Source organism: Oreochromis niloticus, linkage group LG16, assembly GCF_001858045.2.
Source record: "Oreochromis niloticus isolate F11D_XX linkage group LG16, O_niloticus_UMD_NMBU, whole genome shotgun sequence".
NCBI lineage: Eukaryota > Metazoa > Chordata > Actinopteri > Cichliformes > Cichlidae > Oreochromis > Oreochromis niloticus.
Window position 1 is genome coordinate 12,747,068 of NC_031987.2, and position 24,557 is coordinate 12,771,624.

A 24,557-nucleotide genomic window follows, 5' to 3' on the forward strand; every position below is an offset into this window, starting at 1 on the left:
GTAATGGCAAAAAATAGTAAAGCATTTAGGAGAAGAGAGACTTTCCTCAGAACTGGGTAGAATCCAAAAACTGAAATTACATTGATGTTGGCACTAGGCCAGAAACTACTTTAAAAAGTTCTCTTCATAAGATTCATGTCTTCTCAATATGAATGTACACAACTGAGTTTTTTTTTTTTCCCCCACAAATAAATAACCTTGTTTGTGACTCTCTTTCAGGAGCATCCAGTTGTCATCACCAAATTCATACGTGGTGCCAGGGAGGTGGAGGTAGATGCCGTGGCCAAGAATGGCAAGGTGACACACTGCTCTTTCCAGTTATGTTATCTGTTGGCTTTCTCTACAAAGGCATTACTGGCAATGCAGGCTAAATGTACAACATGTGCTAGGTGTTTAATTATGAGGTTCTTACAGTACTCACACAAAGTACCAGACTATTTAAACAGCGTGTGGCGTTGTTTAAAATATGACCTGTCCTAATAATGTTCTGGACTCTGTTTTTTATTTATATTGACAGTACTTTTTAACATATATTCATTTATAGTATTCACAACATTTTATTCATCTCTATAGCCTGGCATTATTCAGTCTTCCATTATTCCTTAGTTTAAACTGAGAGGTAGGACAGATATTGAGCTGAGAAGAAAAATAAAGTGGAACGAATCTCATTCATCTTGTATGAAAAACATCACAGCCCAGATAGATCTGATGGGAAGAATGGAATATATTAAAACCAAAGTGCAGGAAAATGGTGGTACTAAATTATTTTTTCTATTTAGATTGGATCAGTTAAGGATACATTTAAATGATTCTGCTTCAACATACTGACTTTTAAATCTGACAGTTACCACAGATTTAGTTTTCCATTGCTTTGTTGCTGGATTGAACTGCTGTGTTGTTACTCTGTCATGTATGACCTGCACATACTATAACTATGTACAACTTGGCTTGTTTAAATGACTGCTTGAAGGAAAACTCTATTTCAAAGTGCAGTCCAGTTAATACAATATCAGAAAGGTCAGCTGTGCACTGGATGTACACTATATTAGGTACACCTTGTTAGTACTGTGTTAGACCCCCTTTTTGCCTTTAGGACAGCCTTAATTCTACATGGCATCAATTCAACAATGTGCTGGAAACATCCCTCAGATTTTGGTCTGTATTGACATGATAGCATCACACAGGAGCTGCAGATTTGTGTGCAGCCAACAAATCTTCTACCACATCCCAAAGGTCCTCTATTGGATTGAGATCAGTTGAGTATAGAGGCCGTGAACTCATTACGTTGTTCAAGAAGCCAGTTTAAGTTGATTTGAGATCTGTGACATGGTCCATTATCTTGCTGGAAGCAGTAATCAGGTAAACGGTGGTCATAAAGGAAACTGTCATCAGGAAACTGTGATCCATGCTTTGATGTTGTTTATGGCAACGTGACCCTACCATCCAAGCAACATGTTTTTTAGTCTTGAACAGTGCTGTCCAGTTTTGGTGAGTCTATGAAATGCACTGTTAGTTTCCTGTTCTTAACTGACAGGAAACTACTGTGGTCTTCTGCAGTTAAGCATTCAAATACGCTCTTCTGCATACCTACGGTGTGACAAGTGGTTATTTGAGTTGCTTTTACTTTATCATCTTAAAGAGTTAGTGTGGGAAAAGTTGCTTTTTGTAGCCATTGTTTAGAAGACAATGTTCCAGAGAACTGTTTCTCACCTGATATTTTTTCTTCAGACCATTTTCTGTAAACCCTAGAGATGGTTGTATGGGAAAATCCAGGTAGATCATCAGTTTTTGAAACACTGAGACTAGCCTGACAATAAAAATGACCTTTCTTCTTGTTTTGGATGCTTAATTTGAATGTCAGCATGTCATCTAGATCAGGGGTGGGCAACTCCAGGCCTCGAGGGTCCTGCAGGTTTTAGATATCACCCTGGGTCAAAACACCTGAATCAAATGATGAGTTCATTACCAGGCCTCTGGAGAACTTCAAGACATGTTGAGGAGGTCATTTAGCCATTTAAATCAGCTGTGTTGGATCAAGGACACATCTAAGGCTACATTCACACTGCAGGTCTTAATGCTCAATTCCGATTTTTTGATCAAATTCGATTTCTTTTTGTCTGGTTGTTTACACTACAAGTAAAATGTGACAACAAACGTGCTCTAGTGTGAACCGTTCACGGCCCTCAAAGCGGCCCGCATGCGCAAAAGAAGACGCGCTCTGTTTAGACCCAGACCAAACAGTATTGTTTGGCTGATGGCCCTTTTAATATAAAGACTTGTTTCAGACTTTACGTTTCCCAATTTTGCTTTAAGTTATAAAGTTATTTTGTTGTTAACATATGGCCTAATAATTATCCTTATTGCTGTTTTAGAGAGGAGCGGTGCTTCAAAGGATAGTTGCAGATTTTTGTCAGAATCTGCAGATTATACAGTACAAATAAAATGTTCACGTTTCTCCAACGTTGTCTTCCCAACAGTTTCACTAACATCTACACTGGATGGCCAGGAAGCGTTCACGATGTCTTCTCCGGTGCTGATAATTGGCATCTGTCTTGTGTCAGTGACGTAAAAGATGGATTTAATGCGACATGACTATTCAAACGCTTTCTAAAACATCAGATATGTATCGGATTCAGTACCACATACGAAAGTGACCTGGATCGGATTTGAAAATATCGGATTTGTGCTGTTCAAACAGTCATACCATGATCGGATATGGGTCGCATAGGGTCAAAAAAGTCAGATTTGATGCGCTTTCGCCTGCAGTGTGAACGTAGCCTAAAACCTGCAGGACACCGGCTCTCGAGGCCTGGAGTTCGACACCCCTGATCTAGACCATGTCTGCACACCTAATTTACGAAATTGTTGCCATTTGATTGGCTCATTTAGATATGTGTGTTAATAGGTGGTTGAACAGGTGTACCTAATGAAGTAGCTGATGAGTGCATGTTTCTCTAATGAATTTACCTAATCAAAAACTAGAAACATTGACCTGCATATTCTGTAACTTTTTATACCATATTATTCTGAGTGTTCACTGAAGTGATGATCTCCTTCATGCTGATGCCAACTTGCCCGCACCTTATTTAATAAGGTAATTTGACTGTATAGGGGTGAAGCTAGAGGAGTTGAATACAAGCAATTTGGCTTGAAAAGACTTTTTTTTTTTTTTTTTTGAATTACCACTGTGAGCGGAGAAATAGATCCACAATGCATGATGTCACCCCATTCAAAGTAAACGTAAGGCGAGCGTAGACCTCTGACACCTACATGTGAATCTGACCTTGCAGATGAAAACACTGCATTACACTTCAATGTGAAATTACTGTAGCACTAACTGGTGGTCTAACTTTTTAATTCTTGTATAACTGTATCTGCAGTTTAAGCTGCAGTAGGCGACGGAGCCACCAAGGTAATTGTCCTGAACGCCTTGTCTATTTTTCTATTGTTTAGACTGTGAGAGTCATTTCAAGGGTGTCATTTTGAACGTGGGCTCTTCAGTTGTATGGTAGATTTTCTCACTCTGCTTTCTCTGAATACAGACCCTCCTTTATCTTCAGTATCACATTAACAAGCTGTCCATTCATTGAATACCAAACAGGACTCATTACTTGTAGCTAGACTGTGTGTGCGTATGTGTGGGGGAGAGTAAAAAAGTCAGAGATAATACGTATTAATTACAGGCTCTATCTGAAGAGTGTTAATGAATGCCGTGGTTAGCAGCAGTTTAAATGAGCTAATGACACGGCAGCTCATTTACAGACACGCACACGCACTCACACATATACAGAGTGGCTTGGCAATATAGATCTTCTTTCCTTTGGGTGAAATTTTGGAAGTTATTCATTCACTTCATATCAATGTACATTGTTTCAACAAATGCAAGGGCTTTGTCTCAAACAGTGTTGACCTTGCTGAATTTATTTGTTTCTCCCACATGCACAGTGCGGCAGTTGTCGTCTTCAAGGTGGCTCCCTGTACGTTAATACTACTGTTTTTTGTTGTGGCATACTGTATGTATGAAAACATCAAATCTGGAGGCGATTTTCCTTAAATTTGGAAACTTTCTCTTGGTCAACAGACCAAGGCTGTGAAAGGAGTGTTTGCCTTGAGCAGACATTTTTGTGTCTTATTAGAGCTGTGAGCTGCTTGCAAATGTGCCCAGTTTACTCCTTTAAAGTTTCTGCATACATTTGGGTGTGTCTGTTTAGGTTTTGGTTCATGCCATAACAGAGCATGTGGAAGATGCCGGGGTGCACTCTGGAGATGCAACCCTAATGCTGCCAACCCAGACCATTAGCCAAGGCGCACTGGAAAAGGTCAGTCAAGTCACCTTAAAAATGACATGGTGCACATTGCATAGTCCCTTCTAGAAAGTGTCCAGTGTGTTGTAGTCACAAAAAATGACATATAAAGAAATTATTTAGTGTTCAACAAGTTTCCAGATTGAGACCATAATTCAAATAGTCTAAGAAACCGGCTACAAAACAGTCGATCAACTGTTGATCTTTTTTATGATATTTATTTAAAGCTAGTTTCACATTTATAGCTAAGTGAGGGAGGGATGTTCCTTAGAATATTACATATTCTTTTGTACTAATTACTTTAAGTCCTGCAGTTTTAGGTACAAAATGAGCTTTCCATGCATGTCTCTTGCTTTATGTCTGCATTCACATGTCGTTATGTTAGAGCCAGAACTGGTACTGCCATCCCTGTTTGTTGTTACAAACACAACAGTCTGAATAAGCAGAAAACGCAACCAATCAATAAAATGTATCCTGATGAAAATGGTGCATCTGTCCATTTAAAAAAAAAAAAAAAAAAGGGGGGGGAAGAAACGCAGCAAAAGACACGTATGATTCATTTATGTTTTATGACATGTAGCTTCTCTGTTTGCTCCTGCATGATTCATTTACGGAAATGGAAAAAATACCAGATAATGGAAAGCAGCTTTACTGATTCAAACTGGGTTTTTTTTCTTAATCCATGTTAAGTAAGCAGTTTACCTTGCACTTTATGCTTTTAATATGTTCTCCATTTGTGTTCAAACTGAAACGGTTTTATTTGATTTTTAAGTGTGTTTTTGTTTGTTTTTTTTCTTTCTTCTTCTTCTTCTTTTAGGTTAAAATTGCCACCCGAAAAATCGCACACGCATTTGAAATTTCTGGGCCATTTAACACTCAATTTCTGGTTAAAGGCAATGATGTCATGGTAGGTATATCTCTCAGTGTGTGACTAAAAAGACAGATTGACATTTTCACACCTGGTTTCAGCAAATGCAATTCACTCACAAAATGAAATCCCCTGTTGTTTAAAATGGTTGGCAAAGCTGGCCGAATTAATAATCAACCTTGCCCTCAGCTTTGGTGTTCAGCCACAGTGCACATGCACGCCCCCTATTTGTGTGTATGTGTGTGTATCTAATCTGGCCATTTGTATAGTATATTTGTGCATTTGTAATCTATATATTTCTGTTTATCTTCTAAGTAACGTTAATTTAAAGTTAATGGTATACTGAAGAATCGGTTTTTCTTTTTCTTCTTCTTTTTTTTAAAAAGCTTTTTTCAGATGACTATATTTTTATATTGCGTCCTGTAGGTGATCGAATGCAATCTGCGGGCGTCACGCTCCTTCCCTTTTGTATCCAAAACAATTGGTGTCGACTTTATCAACGTGGCAACCAAAGTGATGGTGGGAGAGCCTTTGGATGAGGCCAGCCTTCCCTCGCTCGAGACACCCATCATTCCCGTGGACTACGTTGGAATCAAAGTAAGAAGGAAAACTGAAATGAGCTTACAGCTGGGAAATGCACGACTGGCTTTCTTTGAATGTTTTTGTTTGTTATTTTGATGTTTTTCAGGGTACAGAGAGAATGGATTGGATTATAGACAAAATAAATGAGTTTAAAAAAAGAGAGCGTAAGTGAGGAAGCACAATTCCAATTCTCTGTAAGTCTTTGTGTCCAAGCATGAAGAATGGAAAAGCAATGTAGGCTATAGCAGCTTACTAACCTCTCATAGTTAGTCGAATTAATTGATATTATTAATAAATATTAATAAAGTACTGATAGTAAAATGGTGTTAGGACCAGAGATGGGCCGATTACTTTTTCAAGTAATGAGTAAAGTAAGGGATTACCATTTCAAAAAAGTAATTAGAGTACTGTTACTTTCCCGTAAGCATGCTGTGTTACTGCGTTACTAAACTCTGATTTTGTTTGTGAAAGTGTCTCATGACAATGACGTACGAGCGTGTGACATCCATGGCAGCAACAGACGTGTGTAGATCAATAATAGATAATATAGAGTGACCCATCCAACCAGAGTTTGTCACCATTATGTTATAAATAACAAAATAAATTATTAATAATAACAATTTAAGTATCAATTCACGGCTTGACAGTTGCCTCTGTCTGACACAGCTTTCATGAGTTAACTAGAAAAAAAATATTCTCCAAGTCAGCAAATTTCACCCTCCGAATCTAGAACTGTCAAAGACCATGTTTGTTTCATTAGCAATTAGTGGTTATGAAGTACTAATACTGTAACTTCTAGATTCTATGTTCTTTCAGCCTGTCAGCCATATTAACAACTCTTATCCTGGTAGCATGGACCCAACTTGGTCATATGAGCAGTGAGCAGAAATGGACAAATGAGTCAGTTCTGCTTCATGTAAATTACTTCATGAATAAATGTCAAATTTAAAAAAAAAAAGTGATACTGTTGGGAGTTATATTGCAGAGTAGCAGCATTTATTTATTTAGCATTATATTTAATTGTTATCAGCTCTATTCACTGCTGTCTTCCTTTTTCTTCACTCCCAGAAGGTTAACTCTTCTTCTTTTTCACTGACTAGCCTCACTCATTACGTTTGTTTAAACAGAATCAGAAACGCCACTTGCAGTGGGAGCGACTGGAGTCAGGTGGGGCCCCCTTAGGGATGTGTGGTCTCTCTGATTGTCATTGCAAACTTTTCCATTGCTGTAGTGTAAAGTTTGCCTGGTGCCAAGCGGTGCCTCTGTCCAAGGAGGTGTACAAAATTGACCACCTGGGATACCAGGCTTGCAACCTTCCCCGCAAGGTTTTGACATATACTGTTGCTATTGTTGAGCAGCCCAAGTAGCCCTGTGATTCAACCCACAGGAGGCCACAGAGTAGCTCCTGTGATCAGCCAAAATGTCCCCTAAGTGCTGCTCCGGTCTGCCTAAGTGCCTGCCCTAAATTCCCCTTTGGTCATCCAAAATTACAGCTGGTCATCAGCTGTCAATGCGAAGAGTCAGGTGACCCTGTTTTCAGCCCTTCTGCTTTTTGTAGTGTTTTTTTTATTTTTTTATACAATCAGTCTGGCAGTACTCAAGACTCTCTTCAGCGTGCCCATGGAACCCTGTGCTCAGCCCATTTTGCTGCCAGTGGGCACAAATGCTGCCAACGCACTTGTGTGATTGTGTGTTGAGTGTCGTTCTGTGCAGGAAAAAATGGAATCGCTGAGCAGACAAAGGAACGGCTTTTATTTTTCATTATTTCAGCCCATGCCCATTAGAGTCTGTACACACTAATGTAATAGAAGATTTAACCATGGTTCCATTATGCGCTTGCATGAAATTCTTCAGATGTCACTTTTGTTTATGTGTGTACATTAAAGCAGTCGCCTGACACTTCAGGCCAAAAACATGTTGTTAGCTCTCTGGCTTGAGAAATTACACAGATAGTCATTGTTAACACTCTAAAGTGCAACAAATGAATTACAAATGATTTAGTTCTTCTGAATTTCATTCTATTTGCACAGTGAAAGCCTCTTTAAATTGAGTAGCAACAGTATTTGTGCTGTGGTGTTATAAAATACAGCTGTCTATTTTGAGATCAAGCTTAACACCGGCTTTTCTTTTTTTCTTTCTTTTTTGCACTTAAGTAAATGTAATAATCCCAACTTTTGGGTTTTAGGGCCATAAGAAAAGTATCCATCCACCCATTCTCTACTGCTTATCCTTTCAGGGCCGCGGGGGGGCTGGAGCCGATCCCAGCTGTCTTAGGGCGAGAGGCAGGGTACACCCTTGGACAGGTCGCCAGTCTGTCGCAGGGTTAACACACAGACACAGACAACCATTCGGACTCACATTCACCTATCGGCATTAACTGCATGCCACTAACTGCATGTCTTTGGACTGTGGGATGAAGCCAGAGTCTAACGATAATTGGACTCTTGCAGGGGCGTAATTTCCAGGGGGGGTTCCAATAATCAGAACCAACCAATATAACCCCGCCCCATTAAAATTATGAATTATCTTGCATAAATAGGCTGTTGATTTTCTTTACTCATTTCAGTTATTACCAGCAAAATAGTTGCATGTTTAATCATCTGGGAATTTACCCAGATTTATTTATTTATTTAGACAGAGATCTTGACCCCCCCCCCCCCCCCCCAATTGTTCAGCACAAAGTTATGCCGATGGACTCTTGATAATTTTAAGGTAAAGTTTAATCCTGGAAAACAAATATGAAGCCATTTTCATTCAAAGTATGAAATAGCACATGTATTATGGAAAAACAGTATAATTTGATAGAATATAGTATATCTGGCTGTCCCAGAAATCTCAGAAACACCAGTTCGGACAAATGGAGGTGAAGCTTCTCTGTTTTGCAAATGGGCAGGGCAATCCAATGATACTGTGGTAGTTGTGTCTATTTCTCCTGGGTGTCACTGAGCTTCAGGTTGCACTATTTCACAGATCTCTCTAGCGGTCTCCTATAACCCCTGTAGTTTGCAGCAGACTACAAACACAATGGCGACTTTAAAGGGAACAACTGTGTTTTGTGTGAAAGAGTCATTTACCTTTCCTTAAAAATACCTAATTGCCATATCCTTATTCTGTATGGTTTGTAAATGAGTTCGTGTTTAGAGCCTTACATGTATGGTATTGTTATACGTACTGCAGGCTGCACTAATACAGCTTGCGTTGGCTCACATAACAAAGACAGCAATTACTCCTTCATCGTTATACCTAGGCATGATGAAGAGAATAGTACCTGGCTTTCTCATACCAACTGGGAGGCTTACTTCTTAGACTGGGTATGAGAGCGTTTACGTGTCGCCAGCTGTTCAAAAGCTATTTTTTCTGAAGTAATTTCTCTCTCTAATTACAACAGAGCTGCTGTAACAATGGTTGTAGTTTGAAACCAATCACGCAGGCATAATCCCCAACTCTTCCCCACCACCTAAAGTTTTCAATTTCCAGTCTGCGCGGTGGTGAGGAATATTAATCAGAGCTCTGAATTCTCCACGCGCCAGGCTTAGACTTCCAGAGTTTACTTGGAGAATATGACACAGGCTTCATACCCCCTGACTGATATGGGACTCCTTTGAAACCTTGCCTCGGTGCATTTGAGTTGTTTTAACAAAGCAGAGCTAATTTTCTTTTTTTCCTGTTAAACATATTTCTTCCACAACATCAAACCCGACTGCAAACAGAGTGTGATTGTCGAAAAAAAACATTATCCAGCAAAAGTGCCCTAAAGTGTGTTTGATCAATATATCCACTCTCACCACCTTTATCCTCACTGTCCTCACTGTATCATCACAAGACACATGTTATTACCACCAGAGAAACCACTGTCATTTATCTGTCTTATTCCCTCACAAGCTTTAGTGTTGCAGCCTGTTTTCTCTCTGAAGGCCCCTCGTTTGAAGCAATGTTTCTTTATTTTTTTTTCTTTTCACTAACAAGTCCCTATTGTGTAATTTCTGTCTCCATATACAAACTCATAGGAATAACACCACATTTGTATTTATGATACCAGGAGGAGAAAGAGCATGAAAACAACATTTGAGCAGGATATGATGGTTTGGTGTCGCTCCCCAGTTCAAAGCCATTTAGTGAAGAAATGTAAGTTCCAGCTGCTACATGCTTTGTCCCTGACCCTGGGGAATTACTGCATTATGGTAACTTCTAAGACAAATTCTTGTGAGCTTAATGACCCAGGAGAAAAATGTACACTAGAAACAGCATGCTGGACGGACACTTCTCTTAAACACTTAAATATGAGGAGGTCATGTTAGTAACACTCATGATACTGGCACCAAAGCATGTGGCACACGAATATCTGCCAGTTGGTGTTTTGGTTACTTTTATGTAATTTTTAAACACTCAAATATTACATCTGCTTTTTAAAGTGCTTGCTGACCTGTGCAAACTGCTCCAAAATATTTCAGATTTTTAGGTACATGCAGGTGCCAGAATTTTGGGGCCACATATATGCTCTACTCTACTGCTCTTATCATACATGACTAGTCCATACTGTTAAAAATGTACAAAAATGATTATGGTTTGTTGTGGAGACTGCTTGAAGGAGTGGCCAATCTTAAAGTGCTGGCCAGTTAATAGAATCTCAGAAAGGTCACTTTACTGGGGACACCTTGCTAGTATTGGGTTGGACCCCATTTTTGCCTTCATTACTGCCTTAATTTTTCATGGCATAAAATTATCAAGTTGCTGGAAACATTCCTCGGAGATTTTGGGCCATGCTCTCATGATGCCATTCCAGTCGCTATTGATTTGTCAGTTGCACATCCAAGACACACATCTCCTATTCCCACGCAACCTGAAGGTGCTCCCTTGGATTGGTGTGTTATTCTGCTGGAAACTGAAGATCGGTACAACGTGGTCATAAAGGAATGTGCATGGCCAGCATTAGTACTCACGTAGGCTCTGCTATTTAAATGATGCTCAGTAGGGAACTAAGGGCCCCAAAGTGTGCTAAGAAAACAAGGTTCAAGGTTTGGCATGTTGTGTGTTTAGAGATCTCTTCAGTGCAGTATGGCCGTTGTCCTCTGACTCAGCTTTTATACCCCTAGGAGAACGCTTAGATCAGCAGGCCAAATGCTCCTGGTGCGACATAGCTCTCGGCTTGAAACCAGAGGTGACCGTGCATTCGCCTCTGTTGCACCCTACCTCTGGAATAATCTTCCTCAAGCTATTCGCGCGTCTGATTCAATTCAATCTTTTAAATCTCGATTAAAAACTTATTTATTTAGCCTAGCCTTCACAGCTTCCTAGAGCCCGCATGTGTAATGGTACTGTATTTTATCGTTTTGCTCTGATTATAACTTATAATGATTTAACCTTCAGCCTTTGGCTTGTGCCTACTGTGTGCCTACTGTGCCTGGTGTATATTGGATAGTTATGTCTCCCACCTGTCAGTTTATTTGTATTTGTATCTGTAATTGCACTTAATTGATTCTGTGAAGCACATTGGCACACCTCTGGCTTTTAAATGTGCTATATAAATAAAATTGTATTGTATAATTATGAATAATGATTTATGTTAACAAGCAATTGAACAGATGTAGCTAATAATGAAGTGATCTGCAAGGGCAAATTTTTATTTATTTATTTTTTTTATTAATTCCCTTTTCCCTTTTATTGATTCCCTGGTCAACTTTCTGGATGGGGCGGATAAATGGTTCTTCTTTTTCATCTTCCTCCGCATCCTCATTTTTATTTATTTTTTTTCAACATGAGAGCGACCCAATTCAGTCTGAACATAGCAGAAACTTTTTTATTTGTTTGGTTTTTTTTAAGTCCTGCACGCCACTGAGACTCACAGCAGCTACCCTTCTAATTTTGGCAGATTTTTTTTTATCTCTCTCTTTTTTTTTTTTTTTTCTGTTTGTGATTGTAAGAAAAATCTTGCCAAAACAGATTTTTTTTTCTTCCGTTCTTTAAAAAAAAATTAAAAAGAAGAACTTATAGTGGTTTCTAGTTTGCCCAATTATATGCTTCCAAGCTTTTCAACTAAAAACGGTTCTCAAATTAGAAGTGTGCTTTGCTGTTCCCCTTGCTGGTGGTGTGATTTTATGAAAAAGAAGAAAAGAAAATTTTAGACTGTGCTGCTTTTGTATTGCCTTTATTCACACATGTGTATAAATACCAACTACTGGTTGGAGAACCACAGGAATAATATTAACTGGGGTTTATTGGTAGTGATGATCAGTCAGAGCACCTTCCAGCAAGCTTTACCACTGAGGTGACAAATGCAGCATAACAGAGCCATCCTGCACCATACAGTCATGTGAGAAAATTAGGACACCCCATTAAATAATCGGCTCTTTATTAACAAATGTTCACATATCAATGTCCAATCATGTTTTCATATATTAAGAAAGTGACTTAATTGCAATTAAACAACAACGATTACATTTTTTTTTTTTACACATTAAAAAAAAAAAGGAAAAAGATATGAACAAAAATTTGTATTTTAATGGAGGAAAAAGTTAGGACACCCTACCCCCTAATAATTAGTGTTGCCCCCTTTGGCTGATATAACTTCAGTGAGACGCCTTTTGTAGCTTTTTACCAGTCTTTGACAACGATCAGAAGAAAGTTTGCCCCACTCCTCAATGCAGAATTCTTTCAGCTGTGAGATGTTTGAGGGTTTTCTTGCATGTACAGCCTGTTTCAAGTCACCCCACAGCATCTCAATGGGATTAAGATTAGGGCTTTGACTTGGGCATTCCAGGACTCTCTACTTAGTTTTTAGCCAGTCCTTGGTGGATTTGCTTGTATGCTTTGGGTCATTGTCATGTTGCAGTGTTCAGTTCCGCTTCGGCTTTAATTTTTTAACAGATGGTTTCACATGTTCTATAAGCACCCCCCAATACACAGTCAGATGCATGATGGATTCTATGATGGTGAGCTGCAGGTGCTGCTGCAACAAAGTATCCCCAAACTAGGATACTGCCACCTCCATGCTTCACAGTTGGTATGAGGTTCTTTTCTTGGAAGGCTGTATTTGGTTTACGCCAAACATATCTACTGTTCTGGTGTCCAAATAATTCAGTTTTAGACTCATCTGTCCAAAGAACATTAGTCCAGAAGTCATGGTCTTTGTCTACGTTCACTCTGGCAAACTTCAGTCTGGCCTTAATGTTTCTCTTAGAGAGCAAAGGTTTTCTCCTTGCACACCTCCCATGAAAGTCAAACTTGTGTAGTCTCTTTCTGATAGTAGAGTCGTGCACTTTCACATCAACAGTAGCCAGAGCCTGCTGTAGTTCCTGTGATGACATTTTAGGATTTTTGATGACTTCTTTGAGCATCTTGTGGTCTGCTCTGGGGGTGAATATGCTTCGACGGCCAGGCCTGGGCATGGTGGCAGCTGTTTTGAATGTCCTCCACTTGTAAACAATTTTCCAAATGGTGGAATGGCTGATGTCAAATTCTTTTGAGATCTTTTTGAATCCCTTACCAAACTCATAAGTGGCCACAATCTTCTTTGAGGGCATCAGACAGTACTTTAGATCTCACCATGTCGCTCACTTCAACACTTCAACAGTCAGGAGCACACCAAACTAAATCTGAGGTTAAAATAGGGCAAGGCTCCTTTAAAATGCTGGGTAATGATGTACTGATCATGTGCACCTGACGTGATACACCTGTGTGATTTTAACCATTTTAAGTGGGATAACATGTGGGGGTGTCCTAATTTATTCCTCACCAGAAATTGCATTCTTTTTAAATTGCATTTCACATAAAGTTTTAAAAAGGCTTTTCTTATTTTTTTTAATTGTTTAGTTATATTATTTGAATCCCTCAGTATCATTAAAATGTATATTAAATATCCATATGTCCAAATATATTTTTAAATATACAGGCTTTCATATGGTGTCCTAATTTTCTCACATGACTGTAGCTGTTCTGGTTTTGGTCTGGTCTTGTCTTGTCACCAGTTTCTGTCTTTGGGAGAATGTTTTGAATATGGATGGGAGCTAAATGGGTTGAAATAACAGTACTGAAGGTATGTGCAATTGACTCTCAAGAAGGCACAGGTCATCACCATGAAGATGTGACTTTTACTGTGCTACAGCTGTTCTAATGATAACGGGCACCACAGAAACACTCAGGTTCACACCAGCAACAATTAAGTTCTCTAGGATCCAATAACTTAGCACTGCCCATTAATGGTATTGACACCACCCCAGTTATCTACTTACAACACAACACCAATCCTCAGAGGGCCTACCCCTAGTTGGCAATGAGTGTGCAGCTTTACCAAGAATACTATCCAGGCACTACTTGTTTCCTAGAATCCTTACAGCCATGCAACCAACTAGCATGAGCCAGCTAAAAACTTCAAAATTACCACATAATTGTGTTTGTAATAGAAAAAGCACTTTACTCAGGATGGCAGTCGTTTTACTTCTTAGAATGAAGATGCCGTCAACTTTCACAAAACTGTCTTCGCTATTCGTATTTGTTAAAATGTCTTCCAAGAATTCTAAATCTGTCAAGTTCCTGAGTTCAATTTATCTGTGAGTATAAAGACATTCACACAAGTGCTTTTTCCAGTAAAGCAGACAACAACAGCAATGTTACATGAAAATGTCTTGCTAGATTCATGTCCTTCTCCACTGGAGCTCAGCTGGTGCCCGAAGATAACATGATTCATGTTGTGGAGACTCACAGTTCTACTCTGTTTGGAGTGGCGGGTGGTAGGATGTCGAGATTGGAAAAGCTGGAATACTGTAACAGTCATACAATCCCACACACTCCATTGCATTTGAAGAACAAGCAATTACAGGCCAAACTGGGCAACATTTTTAACAACGCTGTTTACGAAGGCTTGTGTGCGCTTTCTCGTATCTCGTGACGGCTAAAACTTCACAGGTGTCGGTGATTGCATTTTCCCTTTTGTTTGCGCCGACGTTATATTTCCATTTTCATTTCTTCTTCTTAGTGTTAATGATTAAGAATAGGATGCTGTTGCTTGGGTTTTTGCAGTTTGTGTGGCGCGTACTTCATTTGACTCGCAAATGGACAGTTTTACTCAGAAACCTTCAAACATGTCTTTGTCAGTCTTTCTGAATTTATATCTGTTTTTGTCTCCGTCATTAAAACTTCCCTCGTTGTTGTTCATTCTCAATACATGCCCCTCTCTCTATTTCATTTTCTTTCTTCTTTACATTCTGCCATTTTATCTCTGCATACTTCCCTGCCTTTCTCTGACTCTTTGAACAAAGGCACGATAAAGATGCCGGTCCCTTGTCTGCATTCCCCTCTCTTCGTCCCTTCTTGCATTAGTATGCTAACATTACATTCACTGATTAGATAGCCCGCTTCAAGGATGAATCCCTCACCCCCCAAGTGGCCCTTGCCTGTGTGTGTGCGTGTGTGTGTGTGTGTGTGTGTGGACACAGACAATGCCACAACCCTATTCGTGGTGGTCTGCAGTTTGAGAAGCATCACTACTTTTCACTTTTTTTTCTTTCATGCTGTCCACGGCAGTAGTCGTAGCAGTTCTCTCTTGTATTATACCATGCCTCCTCTTCTCATTTCTGTAGAACTAATTGTGTTTTTGGGGGGAAAAAAAGACCTTGGTATTAATTTATATGACACTCTATTCTGTCAGTATTTGCCTTTTCTTTTCTGTCGTCCATAAACAAACAGCTGTTGCATGGTTCAGCTGTTACTCCTAATGACAAGCTTTCTTCCACCTGTAGGTGGCAGCATCATGAAATCTCTGAAATAATTTCAGTAGACTGTAACCATAATGCATGATACTGACCAATAATGTTAAAGAATATTCTTGATTGACTGCCACTTTCTTTGTAGTTTTTTTCCGGCTCTTTGGAAACCCCTTTTTAAACTTCAGTTGAAGATTTTATTTTTGGAAACTGATCCCACAAACTAAATATTAATCTTCTAGCTGGTTAGAGCTGTAAACTGGAGACACTTCAAAAAAACAAGTGACAGAGCTTTAGTATTAGCTTACATTTGGTGACATTTCATTTTTTTCACAATCTTGTCAAAATAAACTTCTTCCTGTTTTCAATCTTTTTACCAGGCACCCATGTTCTCCTGGCCACGACTGAGAGATGCAGACCCTGTGCTTCGCTGTGAGATGGCTTCCACTGGAGAAGTAAGCCCCTTCCAAATATACAACTCAATAATGTTATACATACATACATATATTTATTTTTTTATTATTCTGTCTGAATTGTAGAATAAGTTCAAAGACTTTCTCTTGTTTCTCCTTTTTTATGTTCTGATGCAGGTAGCTTGTTTTGGACCAAACATTTACTCGGCCTTCCTAAAAGCTATGCTGTCCACAGGCTTTAAGTTGCCTCAGAAGGGCATCCTGATTGGGATTCAGGTACGGCTACAACTATTATGCTTTTACTTCTTTCTGTTTCTGTTTCCTTTAGGTGCCCACTCCCTACAAGACATCAAATGTGTGCCTTTTAATAAGGTAGACAAGTGTTTCAGGCTGTCGGCTTCATGCAGGTCTAACTACTCTCACTGATTTATAAACCATGATCAACTCTGACAGTGTGGGAATGACCCAGTAAGGCTGCAATACATGATGTGGAAATGATGAAGGTTCTTAGTTATAGAACTGATGCTTTTTTACATAAATGGCTAAGAACTACCACTGACATAAGAGTCACATTAGTTAAGGAGAAAACTGTTTACATGCTTATCAGAATGCTATGTCAGAATGAAAAAATTGCTACAAAACACAGAAGTTTTTCCAATCCGCAGTCACAGAAAAGAACAAAATAAGCTGGACTGTTTTCTGCCACTGCATTACATGATTTTTAGTAATTAAGTCTTGCTGCTACCCAGAGTTGCCAAACTGCGAGTTTCACTAATGCAGCTTTAACAAAGCACTCACAGCACCAGCTGTGTAATTGGTGCTCTTGGGGAACAGGTCCACTTCAAGGCAAGTGCCTGGGGTCATATACAGACTATAACATGGCTGACAAACAGCAGCAATTTTGGCTGACGGATCCAGAGAATGCAGACACATGGAACTTTTTTTTTTTTTTAAACTTTGTTGTAGGGGAGTTTAAAATGGTCTTTTTGATTGAGCAATCTTTGTGAATAAGTCTGCTGGAGGGTGGGGTAAACATCTGAGTTTCACACAGAGTTCTGAAATGATGTACTCATATTAGGCTCATTTCTGTGATGCTGATAGGAGTTTTTTTTTAATGAATATTCTGCTGACAGTGTACACATTGGACTCTTGGTTTCTGCCTATCACAGTTTTTTGGCAGAAACGTTCCTAAACCCAAACAGCTGCAGTAGAGGAGGCGGGGGATGGGAGAGTTCAATGCTTCATTACAATTTAATACTGTGCTCTTTTCATGTAGCATTATCTATCCTCCATATTGAAGCTAATCACCGATTGCGCAGTAACACAAAGAACAATATATCCACCAAAATGTCAGAGATGGCGAGGGAGAGATAAATGATCACAAGTTTATTTCTTTCTTTCAGCATGAATGAAACATATAATTGTCACATAATATAACTGTCATATAATTGTAACCATCCAAGGAAAACTTAACTTACGACATTGTGAAAAGATGGTGTGGGCTCCCGTATTTCAGTACGAAAGCTTTTTATTCGGTATTGTGGAAAATAGTATTACATTTTAAAAAAGTAGAAGTGGTACTTTGAATACACTAAGGGCTTAGTAGTCCTGTCACTGTTCGAAGTAAATATGTACAAAATCTTGTACCACTTGCTTTTTTTTTTGTTTTCTGTTACTTATTTTATTCCACGTTGATTCACCTTGTAGCTGATTGACTTAGTTCAAGGCTTAAAACTTTTATATAAAAAAATTCTGAAATGTTAGGAACATTTATGAAAAAAGTCCCTTCTGGAACAAGGCCCTAAAAAGGTATGCAGTCACTGTTGCGCTCTTCACGTTAGCTTAGCTTAATGGCTGTAGATTTACCTTAGGACCAGCAGGAGGTCAACTTGCAGCTTCTCTGGCTTTTAGCACACTGGCAGAAACCCTTTAGAGGAGTATTTCTATAGTAATTCCTTTGGTTACTCGTATAATGTTGTCTGATGGATATCTAAGTGACAGTTATAAACACAATCTAACTAAACAAACACACAAAGAGTTGTACCTTTTTTTTATTGAACAGTCTGAGCCAAGGCTCACAGTATGGGCTGGAAAGAGTAAGTGAAGAGATGAGATTGGAAGTGAGGTGCCCCTCCCTATAAATAAGCACATACGTCTGGTTACTGACAAGGTTTGCTGTTCTCATGCTGTGATCGATGCTGGAGCTGAAAATGGTCTAGTAAAAGCTTTTCTAAAGACCTGGATGAATCCACAACAAGATAAAAATCAGAGCTGAGTTGTTTTAGGTCGGTTGTTCTCCCTAGAAGTCATTGTCCTGCAAAGATCTCACCAAGAGCACAATAAGCAGTCCTGAAAGATGTGCAAAAATATCGACAAAATACAGAATTAAATGGGTTGTGTACCCACATTGAGCACGTATACCAATTTTTCATATAGTGGGCAGTCATTAATATACAAAAACACTGAATAAGAATGGTGTTAATCAGTGAAAGGACACCACAAAGGAAATCCCTGTTGGGTTAAAAAAAAGGGAAACTTCTAAGGTTCATAAAAGAAACTAGATACTTATAAGAAATGCACAAAGGAGACATAAGTTAACTTAATGGAAAAAATCCACAAAGGGAAAAAAGGCCCTGCACAGCACCATCAAAGCCTCTTTCTAACCACAGTGATGCTTTGCTACCTTAGGCTTGAAAACTTTACTACCAGCGTGTACACACTGAATTCCAAATTGTATCAAGACACTACAGAACAAAAGGACCAAAATCTTACAAAATGTTGAGTGAAATGAGGAACAAAGGCACTCCAAAAGCACACACCAATTACCGCCATTTTCTAAAGTAAATTACAAGATGCTGTGGCATGACTAGAAGAAAGCTGTTCAACTAAGACGACGCAGAAATGTTAAACATTTGTATGAGATACGGTACAAGATTCTTTAGCAGATACAGAAAATGTTTGAGGTCATTGCTGCTAATGGATGTTCCACAGGTTGCTCAATTGAGGCGCTTACTTTTTCCAGCCTGTACTGTGAGGCGCATTCGTTTTGTTCTTTTTCCCAATAAAGGCTTAAACATTTTGAATAATTAATCTGGAAACCCTGGCAATACTGATGGTTTTCAGAAATGTTTTCTTGCAACTCTACACAAACTCTACAAAGTTCTTTTATCTGGTTTTGTATTGGAAATATATATATATATATATATATATATATATATATATATATATATATATATATATATATATATATATATATATATATATATATATATATATATATATATATAAAAAAAAAAAACCCGTCTGCTGCTCTGTGTTATGGCAGATCATTTTACAAATTGTTTGTCTACAAATGGATTGCTTAGCAATCAAATTCTTCAGCATTTTAGTATTTTTGCAGGATCTACAACAGTAAAAAAATTTTTTTGTTTGTTTTACTTTGTTTAGTTTGTCTTAACAGACAAAAACTAAACAGTTGTGTTCAAGATACTCTTTATTTAAAGCTGCTTAAACAAGTTTATATTAAAAATTGGATTAATCACTCAGGCTACTTATATTAACAATAACTGTTGGTAAAGTTTATTTCACTTTTATCTCTTATTTTCCTTACCTGTCATGCCCTCATTTTCAGCTGTATGCCAGATTTGCCCATCTAAGTACAGACTTGCGTGTTATATAAGGCTTAATGTAGTTACACGACAAATATCAAACCATATCACAATGCTTTTGGTGAGACAGCAGTGATTCCAGCAGGCGCATTGTTTACGAAGCTGAAGGGCACCCAGTGTGAGCATAATCAGTTGCAAATCAGCAGCAAACACTCAGAAGAGTTTTCAGCACTTTCAGTGTGCTTGGTAGAATCCATTAAGTGGGTCATTTGAAGTTGATCTCCAACAAAATAAATGCGTTACAAAGTGTTTGGGTTTTTTTTATCTTTTTTTTTTTTTTTTTTACGTCAGCTTGTTTCATGGAAAAAAAGACAATAATTGAAATTCTTTTCTACTTAAATAATAGATTTTTTTCTTTTTTAAGTGCACAGCATTGTCTGTACCGAATGTCCATGAGTTACATAAAACAGACTTCAGCAACACACAAGAATGAATGTGTACTGCATAACAAAACTGACATCATGTAAACTGCATGTATGGTTGAACATGCATATAATCCTCTGACAGAACAGTCTTAACTACCACAGTTACATTCAAACAAGCATCTGCGGACAACAAGAGTAACCCGTTTAATACTTAACTGAATACCTCGTTTCAGGGCTGCTTTGTGTGTTCCTTTTATATCTCTAGAAGATGTAACCTTGAACTCATTTTTAGCATCAGTGGTGTCAGACTGCTCCAAGATTGGCACAATATGAACTACCCTCCATTGACCTGAAGGAAAAAGAACACCTAGTGACAATCACATCCTTAGGATCGGAGCAGTTTGGTCTATTTAAACAGCTGAAATTTAGATTTTCCATACAAATGTAGTTGTCCTGCTCATACCTTGTTTTATAGATTACTATAGATTTGCATTATCAAGGGTTATGAATTTAGGAGGTAGAGCTCAAGAAATATGTATTGTTGTTTTTGTGTTTTGTCTTTCTTTCTTTTCTTTTTTTTTTTTAAGGATGGTTTCTCAGTTGTTGTTTTTTTTAAGCACAACTGAAGTTCCTGGTAAGCTTGAAAATAAATTATGCAGTCAGTGTTTGTTGTCATAGCAAACACATGTACTCTCTGAGAAATCTTCCATTGGTTGACTGTCGCCAAAAGACAGATGGCAAAGTCATCCCACCAGAGTGAGGAAGTAAATAGACTGTCACACTTTAAAAGAAAAAAACAAAACTGCTCCTTAGCTTGCCTCAGTTATCATATTCCTTATCAGAGAAGCTGTTGTTTAGATTTCTGTTGTCTAGATATTGCAATGCTTCCTTTTTCTTTTCTTTTTTAACTTCAGATTGACTGACATAACACACCTATGTACAAAATGGAGAATGTCATTATGTTATATTAATTTGGAACAGCCCTTTATTGCCTTTGTAAATGTTTAATGAATTGGGGGAAAATGTGGGTATTCCAAAGGGACGACATTATTTGTATTATTGTTGAATATTTATATAGTCAGAATTGGAAATATAAAAATTCAATTAGTTTACAAGTTGTGGCTTATTTTGTAACAGCTTTTCTTTAGTGAAGTATCAGGAATACACAGTGTAATTTTGATTTGAAAGGGGAAGTGACACAGAAAAGAAGAACAAACCTTCAATGATGCAGTGCTGAATTTGTCTCATGCAGTTTCTGTAAACCATTACGGATCAACAGAGAAATCTGCATGAAAGCGCTCCCTCTGTTTGTTGTTTATGATGTTCTTATGTCATTTAGTTTTTCAAATATCCGTCTGCTTCCCTCCCTTCCAGCATTCGTTCCGACCCAGTTTCCTGGCTACGGCAAACCAGCTGAAAGAGGAAGGCTTCAAGGTGACTGCTATTTCAAACATAAGAGACGAGACGTGTCATTGAAAATCAGAAATATTTTCCTTTTTGTAATTTTCGGTCATTGGAAATCAGAAATGGTTTCCTTTTTATGATCTTCAGTTGATGAAGCTCTTCTGATTCCCGCTCTTTAGATTTACTAAAAAGAATTAAGAATTTCTTTCCTCCTTTCCTTCAGCATTTTTACATTCTGTATGCGTTTGTAATGCTGCATTATATTGCTCTTCTAGCTCTATGCTACTGAAGCCACTTCTGCTTGGTTGTGTGCCAATGACGTTCCTGCCATTCCAGTAGCCTGGCCCACTGGGATGGGTGGAGACAACAGCTTGCCCAGTATTAAGAGGTGCGTAAATGTTCATTTAGAGTACTAAATTGATGTTAAACCCTTCTGGCACATTTATTGAAGTGGCTCATGTGAAACTTTGGCCTTTAAACTTTGAAGCCAAGCTTGTGGCTTGTGGTTTTCAGAGGAAGTGTTTAAGTATTAAATGAATTGTAACATATTAGATTAAAAACAAGATGTCTAATCAGCATAGTATGCTGCCTTAAGATCTAAAGCCTCTTCATTATCGTTGTAAGATGTGAAAAGATCAAAGAAGATTTAGCAGACTCTGAAGTCCAGAGTCATTCCATTGACCAGTATAAGACTTGATTAGGAAGAATGATGAAATTATTTATAAGGGTAACATAAAGTTAAAAAAGCAGTTATGGGCAATAATAAAGTACAAAAATTGAACAAATATTTTGCACAACTTACATAAATGGCACTGCTACTCTTCCACTTTTTGATGGAATTAAACTTGATTATATTTAGTATACTTTATACTTTGTTACAGTCCTATAGCATGTCTCCTAAGTTAAATGTGGTTGGTCGACACTAATGACTTGTCATTAAATTATCATTTTCTCGTGTACTACTGCGCCACTGCTCCACTGTCCAGACACACAGCACACTGTAAAAGACTGACACTGAAGTCTGGTCACAGAGAGAAACTATCACAACTAAAGAAAATCAAAAATAGCACAAATTAGGTAAATAGTGATATATTTTGCTGTTGGCCACACCTGTGAAACATTGCAGGGAAACTTGCAGTGGAAGCTTAATTAGAGTTGCAAAACTTTGAACACGAATTGCTGTACATTGTTTTAACATTGGTCTGTTTTTTATTGAATTGCTCAGTTGCCAGTAGTACAACCTGTTAAGAAAGTTCTACATAGAGAGAATTATTGTAGCACACTAGCCGTGACTGTGACTGTGACGGTGTTCAGGTAACGATTCCACAAACGGGTAATGATCATGCCACAATGAAGCCATCTGGACCATATGTTCAGAAGTCAGCTAGTGAAAAAGAGGGTACAAAAAAAATGTGATAAGCCTAGACCAGCACAAACAAACACATACAGATGTACACAACACTATTTGGCATCATCTGTGCACGGTGGCATAGAGGCCAATTCTTTTATAGAAGGAAAAAAACTCACCTTTGTTGTCACTGTCTGTCACACATTTTCAATTAGAATTCAGCCTTATTTCTATGCAGTCTGTCGAAGGCCTTCAGATGAAAATGTAAAAAGAGACTGGGGCTGTGTGTGTGGGGGGACAGAAAATTTGGTCTGATCTTCGTTTATGTTGGAAGTATAAACACAATTTTCTTATTTGATCATAATTATAATATTTGTTTGGTTTTGAGGGGTTTTTGGTCTTTTCTGAAGATTCCTGTGCAACATTTGAATTATTGGCAGGAAAAATCTAACACTTGGATTTAATAACTGGCGGAACCTCCTTTTGCAGCAGTAACCTCAAATAAGTGTGTTCAGTAGCTTCACATCAGGCCTTTTTTTTTTTCATATACAGAGTTCCTTTATCTCGGCCACATTGTTAAGATGTCTGGAGTGAACAACTGACTTGAGCTCCGTAACATTTCTAGTCTCAAGGTCTGGGCTCTGACTGGCCACTGTGCAAATTCAGCTTCTCTTTCTTTTCACAGTGTATTTACTTTTATGTTTAAAGTCCTTTTTTTCTGCTGCATCACCAATTTCTACAACAGCTTCAGCTAGTGGAGAAGTCACTCTGATATTATCCTGTAAAATGCTCTTGAGCTGTCTAGAAGGAGCAAACCAACCCCAAATCCTCTTTCCACTGTGTTTGACTTTTGGGTGAATGATTTCATTTTGGCAGCAGCCCTCTTTTACACTATGGTTAATTTGCATACAGTACAGACAACTCAATCACTGAAAAAGATTCCTGTATTGATTCCTCTTCATCTCCAACTTTTTGTCTCTGATTCTTGTTTGAAGTTGTTAAAAATGTTGTATTCTAGTAGGGTTACCATTCCCACAGAGTAGACTCTGCTAAAGTGTCTTTACATCCACCTGTAAACTGATGACTGAGACAGTGTGTGAATGTATGTGTGTGTGAATGGGTGAATGACTGAATGTAGTGTAAAGCGCTTTGGGGTCCTTAGGGACTAAGTAAAGCGCTATACAAATACAGGCCATTTTACTTTCTTCATCAACTGTTCCAGCTTCATACAAGTCAGCAATTACAACAGCAAATGCAACTTTGAGATCTTAGATCTTCCCACAAATTCAAGCTGATTTTATTGATGATTGGGCTTTATGTTTGCAATTTTGTAACTCTGCTTTTGCTGATGATTATAATTTTAGCTGTAATTTTCTACTTGCACTATGAGTATTTCAATTATGTGATCAATGTGGACTTGTGTTTGTATTTCAGTATTTGTTAAACTATGATTTTATCAATCAAGAGCTGGATAGAATGAATATCTGAAGCAGACTGATCAGTCAGACAGGATGGGCAGGAGAAAATGTCATTGTCAGCAACATGGTCAAACCTGATTTTAGTTGTCATTTATTTTATTTTTTGCTTCATAGCTCTTTTTGTTCTTTCTGTTCTTTTCCTAGTTGTAAAGTATCTGTGTCATTTCAGCTTGCTGCATCTTTGCATAATTGTCTTCATCCTTCACTGATTCCTTTATATGTGTGTCTTTTTTGCTTAGAATGTAAAGTCAAGTCATCTTGTCTAATCTGATTTTCAGGAATCTGTTTCCACCGTAGAGAATATGTGGGGTATATGACCTAAAGCTATGCGGTTCTGGTCAGGCGAGTTGGCTGCCAATCAAGCACAGTAATAACAAACCATTTGGTAGAAGTTTTGTCACTATGGGCAGGTACTAAGGGCTGCTAGAA

The 24,557-nt window shown here is 38.3% G+C and overlaps 1 protein-coding gene across 1 annotated transcript in view; it reads left to right on the forward strand.

Annotated features, from left to right (window-relative positions):
* Positions 1 to 24,557, forward strand: part of cps1 (carbamoyl-phosphate synthase 1, mitochondrial) — a 62,823-nt gene that overhangs the window by 35,840 nt on the left and 2,426 nt on the right. Inside the window, exons 29-36 of the mRNA XM_003445297.5 lie at positions 220 to 297; positions 4,212 to 4,319; positions 5,122 to 5,211; positions 5,599 to 5,769; positions 15,833 to 15,907; positions 16,043 to 16,141; positions 21,273 to 21,332; positions 21,578 to 21,690. Of these exons, the coding sequence (XP_003445345.1) occupies positions 220 to 297; positions 4,212 to 4,319; positions 5,122 to 5,211; positions 5,599 to 5,769; positions 15,833 to 15,907; positions 16,043 to 16,141; positions 21,273 to 21,332; positions 21,578 to 21,690 (794 nt within the window). The remainder of the gene's footprint in view (positions 1 to 219; positions 298 to 4,211; positions 4,320 to 5,121; positions 5,212 to 5,598; positions 5,770 to 15,832; positions 15,908 to 16,042; positions 16,142 to 21,272; positions 21,333 to 21,577; positions 21,691 to 24,557) is intronic.